Below are 9,987 nucleotides of genomic sequence, written 5' to 3'. Positions count from 1 at the left end.
CGAACAGCAGGACGCACGACAGGCGGGGTGTAGGATTATCGTATTCATAATGGTTGCCCTTCTACATCAATAAGGTTGCTCGCTTGAGCTGGAACGCCGACGCCATCTCGCTGATGATGTTTAAGATTTGTGTCTCCGCCATCACCCCCGTCTGGCGTGTTATGCCTTTGAACTATGCCTTTTTTTAAGGAACCTTTGAACTTGCTACACGTCGTTGTTCGTTTGTGGATAGAACTTATCGGTTAAGCTGCCGACTTGTAAAAAAAATTGACTGGTTTGGGATCAGGCTGTACAGTGTTTGGTTAAGCTTTTATTTGGTCTTTTCACTTTTTTTCATGATAATACGTGTCTCTTTAATATCATAAGCCAAAATAACACCCCAAAACACCCTCATACTATAGTATCATATACTCCATGTAGCTACACAGTTCACTCAGGTTTTGGATTCAGAAATATAAGTACATGGTGATTGATAGCGATGCATCATTCAGGTTGTGGTGGGCAGAATGTGATGAGGTATCGGTTGGCCTTGCAGCGGTTGAGGCTTGAGGCGTCGTCGAAGGCGTAGCTGTAGGCCCTGGGGCAGATGGCCTTGAACAGGTGCGAGAAGATAGTGGGCTTGCACGCCGCCGGCGTCCCGTACTCCCCGGTGCAGCAGTACTTGTCGCTGCCCATCGCCAGGCACGCGCTCCGGCAACCGGCCACCCTCCCTTCCCGGTCCCTCACCTCCAGCGCCGACGGGCAGCAGACGTTCAGGTCCGCCCCGCACGCCGCCACGCCGCACCCGCGGCCGCCACCGACCGGCGTCATGGAAACCGGCGCGTTGAACCCGTCCACCAGGCTCACGTCGTAGAAGTGCATCGGCGACTGTGGAGTCCCCAGCGTCATCTCCACCACGGTGGTCGGGGTGGCGCCCGGGGCGCCCCCGCACCGCAGCACGCCGCCGCAGTCGCCCGTGGCGCACTTGCCCATGCCGCGCGCGTCGAAGGAGCAGCCCCGGCGCGGCCACACCCGCCCCGACCACCCTACCGGCACGTCGAAGGTGGTCTCTTCGCCGGGGCCGAGGTGGAAGCCGCCCGACTGCGGCGTGGCGTGGCCGGTGGTGCCGAGCATGGCCGGCCACACCGACTCGGCGCAGTTGTTCACCATGATGAGATGTATGCGACCATTTGCCGCAGCCGCCGCTGAAAACCATCAGACAAATGCATTAGGCGTACGGACATTACATCACCGTGCACATACTCTGCATTGAAGTTCGCTGCAAACAAAAAAAAACTCTGCATTGAAGTTAAAGAACTAGCTAGATGATGATGCATGCTTACGAGTACTAGTGATTGCCATGGAGATGATGACACTGATGAGGAGAAGGAAGAGCTTAGGGGAGGCCATGGCGTCTGCTAGTGTGTGTCTTGCTCTGAGCTCGAACTTCGAAGTGGAGCAGGGGGTGTGGTGGTCTTACTCTTAAGTAGTATAGTAACCATACTGAAAATAATATTGCAAAGAAAACCTATGAAATTTGACAGTTGAACCACTTAATAAGTACTGCTACTTTGTTCCTGCATGAACCTTTATTTATTTGATATTCCTTCTTTCTTTCTCTCTTCCATGTCTGAAACAGACAAAAGTTTAAGCTCGAGTGCATTCAAGCTGCACTCTATGCAGTTAGTTATCTGAACTGAAACTATGCTATGCTGGCTACTCCCCTGCAAACGTGCAATGGAGATTAAGAATTAGACTCTGAAGATCAATTCTTCAGGCTAGCTGCTAGCTTAATTTCATCAGTGAGTGGGCTACCTGCAACTGCATCTACATATCTTGTAGCCGACAATCAGGTCAGGGAGATAGAGCAGACTCTAAAGGTGTACGTTCCCCTGCAAATACCAACTTTTCTTTTCTCCTTCTCCTTTGGGGATTGCTATCTTCTTCTTCTTCCCTCAGGATCTATTCCTTGCTTGTGATTCGGGTTTCTTGCTTTATTTTCGTCTACTTGGCTTCCTACTGTGCTGTAGATTTGGATAACTAACGAAAAGAATGAGCCAGCGGTAGCCCCAGTTCGTGATCATTGGAATCTCTTTTGCTTTACTCATGTCGATCTTACGGAAGTGCGTGCGATCCGGCAACATATCAATTTGATTCATCACAAAGCACACATGATAAAGCATGTAATGTTGAGTACTCCTGCTTTCGAAATCAGAAAGGCGGACTCTTCCAGTCGATCTCACTGTCGCTGATGATGAGTCCCTTTTGTCTTTCCTTCAGACTGAAGAAGCCAAGATTATGGTTCAACACAACAACTGAACTCTGAAGACCCAATTCAGTTCTACCAGACCAATTGTTCTGGTTTATAATGATAGATGTACATTACAGAACACATTTTTATGAAATTATCCATAAAACATAACACTGAACAACAACAAATAAGCGCGCACAACACAAATACATATGTGCGTGCTTCTACATACATGTATTACATAACGAATTGAAGAACATGTACACGGTAAGTTACTTTGCAGGATTAGCTACATCACAGTTGAGAAATGGTACGTACTAACAATCAATGGTATTATAATGAGCTTAACTAGTTTGATCAGTTGTTACTCTTGTGTGAGGTCACTCTGCACGCATCTCCTGTATATGTGTGTAGGGTTTATCTATCTTCATGGGTCCAGTGTTGTTGGTGTGCCAAACAGGCGCCGACTGAGTGCTGACCTGCTGTTAACTGTACTGTCACGCTCAGTGCTCTCGAATGCAATCACTGAAATCGGACTCCCCTGCAGCTGATCAGCAGTACTGTACTTGTGATATTGATGATGATCCAAGCTTGTTTCAAGTGCTTTCATCATCTTGAAGCACTCGTCAGACTCATCGCCCTGTAGAATGTTAACACGTACGGGGTCAATTATTATATATACATCCTATAGGGAAAAAAACAAGAGTGTCAAGGGACGTTGTTGTGAATTTTTTTTACCAATCGACAGAGTGGAGGGATAATGAGATGGGCATGATCCTGCAGTAGGGCCACACACCTGAGTGCGGCGGCGGCAACCACAGAGGCGTCAAATCGGAGAAACGAGGGCTCTGCATGATGTACGTGGTTAAGACAAATTGAATTAGAAGGAAAAAGTTACAAGAGAAATGACAAAAATATAAGATTTTCTTAGATCGAGTGATCTAAAAGATCTTATATTTCTTTACTGAGAGAGAAATTGATTAATCAATCTGCAGGTAGCACAGTACCGGAGAGGGATCGAAGGAGGAGGCGGATGCAACGAGATCGATTGGCGGCGGCGGTGGTGGGAAGCGGGAGGAGGTCGAGGTAGGAGTATGGGGTGACGCAGGACAGCCGCCATTGGAGCGCCTTGAGCAGCGTCAGCTCCATGTCCCGGATGGTCGACGCCCGGAACGAATGACTCGTCACCTCCTCCATCTGCCATCCATCACGCATATCATCCATCATTAATTTATCAGGCCGGCCCATGAAATACATTAATTAACCTTGGGTCGAATTTGCATGCATGGTTGCATATCTTTTACGTACTAATCACAGGGAGCTCGTGATCGAATATAAAGCAATCGATCGGATCTAGTAGTGCACGTACGTACCTGTAGATCGTGGAGGGATGGTATGGTGACCTCGTCCAACTTGCATGCAACCGACAGGCACGCCACGCTCACCAGTTCCACCATCCATACCTCCCAACTCTGCCATTAGGTTACATATATGCATGCAACATTTTAGTGACATCGATCGATCTATGAGCAAAAATAATCCCCCAGAGAACAAACGCAAACATGAGATAATTAACACTAGCAACAAGATAATTGCAGGACTGACCAGATGGCAGTTGATGGACAAGAAGCGGTCCAGATAGTTGGTCGCGTTGAACGCCGTCGCAGCCGCCAATCCCAACCGCCTAAACGCCTGCATATATGCATGTATGTATTGATGCAACGAATTAGCTCGTTAAATGTTAATGACCAAATTCAACAAAGTGACCGAAATTCGAAATGCAAAACCTCATCAAAGGAAAACGAATGAACTGTAATACTAGGACATGGACGACGTACGTAGATGATGTAGTGGACGGCTTTGGCCCTAGCGCTTGACACCCCGCCGTGCTGATGATGGTCGTGTAGGAGACGGTGGATGTAGGCAGCCGATCCCACGGGCGCAAAGCATCGCTCCCTGGCCTTGTACGCCATGGCCAGATCAACCACCTGCTGCACATCGTCAACGTCGCCGCCGGATGGTGCTGCCGGTGGTGGAATTGGCGTCGAGTCGTCGGCGAAAGGGTCTTCGTCGCAGTAGAGAATGATCCCGCTCGCGTCGTCGTCTTCCATCGGTGTCCCCGCCTGACTGCACATATGCATGCATGCACGGAGCAGTAGCGCCGCCGTCTCGTCGTGTAAATATACGATGGAGGAGCCACCTAGGTAGGGATGGAGGAAGAAGGCGACTAGCTAGGAGCAGGGTGGGGCGAAGTTAATGGAGTTGGACTCATGGACCGGGCGGGCGATGCACGTACGCACGTAGTGGATGGTGCCTGCCTTAAAAACCGCACGCCATGGCGTGGCTGGCCACCAGCTGGGGTCGTTACTGCATGCATGCACGCATGCCAGACTCTCTCCCACTTGCATGCCTGTGGATCGCTTTTTCAGGTTGATTCATCAAATTAAACAAAAACAGGAGACAAATGGAAACTACTGTAGGTACTTAGCATACAGCAGGTAGGCAAGATATATAGCGCGCTGAAATAAGTGAAGATTGCGAAGCGATGGAACGCATGAACCCAAAATATGTTTGGTGGATCGACGATGAAGCGTACGTATATCTCACGTGACCATACTAAGTGGCCGGGTAGGGAGCATCATACTGTAATGTACGTACAGCTATACGCATGCATACGTCGACCGCACATTACCTGGATGTACGCACCAATAAATGCACCCCATTCCAATGCGGCGCATCCTGACACGGCAGTCAGTCAGCTTGTCAGTATATCTTTGTCAGTGTAAACAGTCCACCTGCGGCTGCGGCTGCGGCTGCGGCTGTAGCTCCAAGATCGATCGAGTAGGTACAGCTGAATCATGATTGAACCATGATCGATCAGGTCTTCCTGGCTAGATTTAGATTTGGCCGTGGTTGCGGTTATAGAGTTTTTGTTTTTCTTCAGTCAAGGTTTTTTTTAAGAAACCGGCAGAAGCACTCTCTTTCAAAGGACTCAACTCCAGTGACGGACTGCATGATGCAATTGGATCACTGACAGGTGGACCAACCTACTTTTCAATCCACATATCAGTGGCTCAACTGCATCTTGCAGTACGTCAAGATCTCTGTCCCTCTCAAACGAGGCTATCATGTCCTTATCGGTTGCCCGGTCTTCATCAAATTCATGCCGATTTTATCCTACGTCTACAAGAAACTTAAGATGCCGGAGCCTAATAAAATCATCACAATTTCCGGCATACCCCAAGACCGCGCTAGAAGGAGAGGTCGTCAACCTACCTTCCATGACACAGATTACAGTACCACCACAGATGAAGTAGTGCCGGCAACACAGAAGATTCCCTGCCCAGACAAGGAGGAATCGGTAGCCCTCCTATTGACCCATTTGGCTCCACCTGCATGGCATCGGCTCAGACCGGCTAGAAGCGCAACGAAACAAAGCATTGACAGGCTCATGCAGGCTAGATCGGTGCCACATGCGGAACATCAACCCAGTTGCGTTGCTGCTTATCTTAGACTTTGCTTTCAGTTACAAACGTTTTATTCGTGTTATTCTTCATTAGCTCGATCATATAGATTATGAATACAGGTGTTCCATTACATCCTTTATGGCTTCCTTTATACATGATCGCTAACACATACACATAAAACGTGTTGACCCCATGCGGTAGGCTTCGAGGAAGCGGCTAAATATCCACCATTAAACCCGACTTGGGGGTTGCATCATAACAATGGACGCCTCCCCGGTAGTCAGTTTAGGTGTTGGATCCTACGACCTTTCGAAAACTGCCAAGTGCCCGGGGGCTGCATCAAGGTACTGACCTTCGTTTTAAAAAAAAAGGCACATGCTCATACCCAGATCGCCCTATCTCTTTACTTTGGTATCCTGAAAATTAAGTCCTAACTAGAAGTTGAGAAGCAAACCCTAATCCATCATGGATACCTGCCAAAGGCTAACTCTGACAGTTGTGCCTGGGTCGGACCGTTGTGCTCCTTTCCGGCCTACGCGCTGTGTATGGCAGTTGCCTGTATCCATCCTTTCTTGGCTACTCTTATATACTTTTCGTTCCGTGCGCTGTGTACGTTCTCCTCGTTAACTGGTCTATTTCCTGTTTGGTCTCGTGGCGCTGCCATGTGGCTTTATTTATAAAGTCGGGCTCTGGCTTTTCTCTAAAAAATATATCTTTTTCAGTTGTGTCTTTGCCAAGTTGGCCTGGGCCTTTATACGTGATTGGTTGGGAGTGAATTTGGCCCCGTCCTCATTCACTGAGTTGAGGCCCCTATCCTCTGTGTTGTTGGGGCAGGAAAAACACCTCTTTTAGGTGGGGTTCCCAACGCTCTGTTGGGCCCTGTGGACCACTAGATACAAATTTACCATTGAGTATATCTTCCTTAATAGACCGGCTGATTGTTTGTTTAAAATGTTGATCTTTATGCAGCAAAGGAAATTATTGACTAAGGAGGTTGACCATGTCGTTGTGGAGGAGTTGATTTCTAGAGTTCGTGTGTCTGCTTCTCACCTCGCCCAACCGCCTGGCGCTACTTGAGGCTCTCCATCAATCTTCTTCGGGCTTCACTTGGTCTTAGCATGTTAGGTTGTCGGCATACGTGCCGTGTGTTTTGGCCTATTGGCTGTGTATCTCTGTGTTAAACTTGAACCTCTGTGGGTGTCATTACTCGCGTATTAGTGTGCTTGGTAACCTGGTGGCTTTATCTATAAAGTCGGGCGTATGCCTTTTCTCTAAAAAAAGGCTAACACACGCAAGTCGGATCCCCAAGGGGCTCTTTTTCTATACAATCTGAGGCACGGGCATGTGGTTTGGCTGGCAAGGGGACTTCTTAAGGCACACACAAGACTTCACAAATACGAAATATGAAAGAGATAAATAAAATAATATATAAAAAAATGATGTTACATTGTATCACGCTCAACCGAGCCCATTACATACTAATTTCCACTCTCAATCACGTTGAGAAGTTCGCAGGCCCCAACAACATTACTTGGCATCTGCTAGGAGTTCATCAAAAACATGGCGGTCTCCTGGCAACGAGGCTTTGGTTGTGACGAGCTCCTTCAGATTCACATCAGGAAAATGAGCTCACACAAGCGCCAGCAACATTCAGGATCCCTCGGAGGCACTGGAGAACTGCCACTCGTTGGTACGAGCAGGACACTCTTGAAGCCTCATCGGGAGGGGGGATTCCAAGTCAGGAGCGAGGCTTGGATCATGGTAATAGAATATCCCAACCGCTGCCAAGCTCGGCCCGTATTATGTCCTCCAAGTCTGCCAAGTGGCGAAGCCACTCCTCGGCATCCTCGAGGCAGATCTTCGCAAGAGGAACTACAAAGCATAGAAGATTATCATTAGCCAACGGACTATTGCAAAAAGCACAATCAATTGGCAAAGGGAAAAAAGCAAATTCAAAGATCAAAACTTACGCCTCCCGTAGCCTCCAGATGCTCGCAGTGCTCTTGTGCCTGCTCGAGCTCGGCAACAGTTCTGGACCTCAACCTCCTAAGCTGCACCACCTCCTCCTCCAGTTTCTTGAAGACCATATTCCAGTTTTGCACTGACAACTCCAGCGTACCAACTTCATTGCAGAGGAGACCCTACCCACCCTTGTAGAGCATAGCCTGGGCCTGCATGTCTTAGATGACCTTCCACTCCGTCACCACGGCAATTTCTAGGGCCTTCCTCAGCTTCTGGGCCTCCTCATCCGCCATACACGTGGCTTCTTGGGCCTCATCATGCACGTGGCCGTCATTAAGTGTCAGCTAGAGCAGTGTAGCTTCATCGGAGGTTGTAGGGTATGCTACTTCTTGAGCTTGCGTTGGTTTTTCCCTTGAAGAGGAAAGGGTGATGCAGCAAAGTAGAGATAAGTATTTCCCTCAGTTTGAGAACCAAGGTATCAATCCAGTAGGAGGTACACGCAAGTCTCCAATCTATCCACCTGTACAAACAATCAAACACTTGCACCCAAGGCAATAAAGGGGTTGTCAATCCCTTCACAGTCACTTGCAAGGATGAGATCTGATAGAGATAGATATAAAATATTACTAAAACGTAAAACAAAGTAAAATAAATAAATTGCAGCAAAGTTTTTTTTTTGTTTTTTTGGTTTATAGATCTGAAAATATATGATGGAAAATAGACACGGGGGCCATAGGTTTCACTAGAGGCTTCTCTCTTGAAAGAAAATAATATGATGGGTGAACAAATTATTGTCAAGCAATTGATAGAAAAACGCAAAGTTATGACAATATCCAAGGCAATTATCATGAATATAGGCATCACATCTATGTCAAGTAGACCGACTCCTGCCTGCATCTACTACTATCACTCCACACATTGACCGTTGTCCAGCATGCATCTAGAGTATTAAGTTCATAAGAACGGAGTAGAGCCTTAAGTAAGATGACATGATGTAGAGGGATAAACTCAAGCAATGTGATGAAAACCCCATATTTTTACCCTTGATGGCAATAATACAATACGTGTCTCGCTACCCCTACTATGTCACTGGGTGAGGACACCGCAAGATTGAACCCAAAACTAAGCTCCTCTCTCATTGCAAGAAGAACCAATCTAGTTGGCCAAACCAAACCGATAATTCGAAGAGAAATACAAAGATATTTGATCATGCATATAAGAATTCAGAAAACACTCAAATGATATTCATAGATAATCTGATCATAAATCCAAAATTTATCGGATCTCGACAAACACACCGCAAAAGAATATTACATCGGATAGAACTCCAAGAACATCGAGGAGAACATGGTATTGAAGATCATAAAGAGAGAGAGAGAAGAGGCCATCTAGCTACTACTTATGGACACGTAGGTCTGTGGTAAACTACTCACGCTTCATTGGAAGGGCAATAGAGTTTATGTAGATGCCCTCGGTGATCGACCCCCCTCCGGCAGGGTGCCGGAAAAGGCCCCAAGATGGGATCTCGGGGGAACAGAGGCTTGCGGCGGCGAAAAAGTATTTTGGTGGATGCTTCTGGTGTTGGGGGAATATTTGGGTATTTATGAAGTGAAGATTTGGGTTAGGAGATCTATGGGGGGGCACAAGCCTAGGGGCGCGCCCCTAGGGCTTGTGGCCTCCCCGTAGGTCTTCTGGCCTCCTCTGCAAGTCTCCTGGGTGTCTTCTGGCCCAAGAAAAACCACCGTAAAGTTTTTTTTCCGTTTGGACTCCGTTTGATATTCCTTTTTTGTAAAACTCAAAAACAAGGGGAAAACAGAAACTGGCACTGGGCTCTGGATTAATAAGTTAGTCCAAAAAATAATATAAAATGGCATACTAATGCATATAAAACATCCAAAACAGATAATATAATAGCATGGAACAATCAAAAATTATAGATACGTTGGAGACGTATCAAGAATCCCCAAGCTTAAATTCCTGCTTGTCCTCGAGTAGGTAAGTGATAAAAACAGAATTTTTGATGTGGAATGCTACCTAACATATTTATCCATGTAATCCTCTTTGTTGTGGCATGAATATTCAGATCCATAAAATTCAAAACAAAAGTTTAATATTGATATAAAAACAATAATACTTCAAGCATATTGATAAGTCTCCAACGTATCTATAATTTTTTTATTGTTCCATGATGTTATATTATCATTCTTGGATGTTTCACAATCATTTTATAATCATTTTTTGGTACCAACCTATTGACATAGTGCCTAGTGCCAGTTGCTGTTTTCTGCATGTTTGTTACATCGCAAGAAATCAATATCAAACAGAGTC

General features: G+C 46.7%; 2 protein-coding genes across 2 annotated transcripts; both read right to left on the bottom strand.

The window, feature by feature from the left end:
* Window positions 1-362: 362 nt before the first annotated feature.
* Window positions 363-1,468, bottom strand: LOC125553754 (Pathogenesis-related thaumatin superfamily protein). The gene is made up of 2 exons (XM_048717475.2): window positions 1,323-1,468; window positions 363-1,184 (listed from the first exon to the last, which is right to left on the bottom strand). Exons 1-2 carry the CDS (start codon window positions 1,387-1,389, stop codon window positions 484-486), a joined length of 768 nt encoding a protein of 255 aa, XP_048573432.1. The 5' UTR covers window positions 1,390-1,468; the 3' UTR covers window positions 363-483.
* Window positions 1,469-2,501: 1,033 nt separating this feature from the next.
* LOC125553753 (putative cyclin-D7-1) lies at window positions 2,502-4,371 on the bottom strand. Its single transcript, XM_048717474.2, has 6 exons — window positions 4,069-4,371; window positions 3,836-3,922; window positions 3,604-3,702; window positions 3,238-3,427; window positions 2,969-3,078; window positions 2,502-2,870 (listed from the first exon to the last, which is right to left on the bottom strand). The coding sequence occupies exons 1-6, from the start codon at window positions 4,369-4,371 to the stop codon at window positions 2,658-2,660; spliced, it is 1,002 nt and encodes a 333-aa protein (XP_048573431.1). The 3' UTR covers window positions 2,502-2,657.
* Between the last annotated feature and the right edge of the window lie 5,616 nt (window positions 4,372-9,987).

The sequence above is a fragment of the Triticum urartu genome, chromosome 4A (genome assembly GCF_056163025.1).
Source record: "Triticum urartu cultivar PI428250 chromosome 4A, HENAU_Tu73, whole genome shotgun sequence".
Lineage (NCBI taxonomy): Eukaryota > Viridiplantae > Streptophyta > Magnoliopsida > Poales > Poaceae > Triticum > Triticum urartu.
The sequence above is the reverse complement of the archived record's forward strand: the minus strand, read 5'-3'. Positions and strand labels throughout refer to the sequence as shown.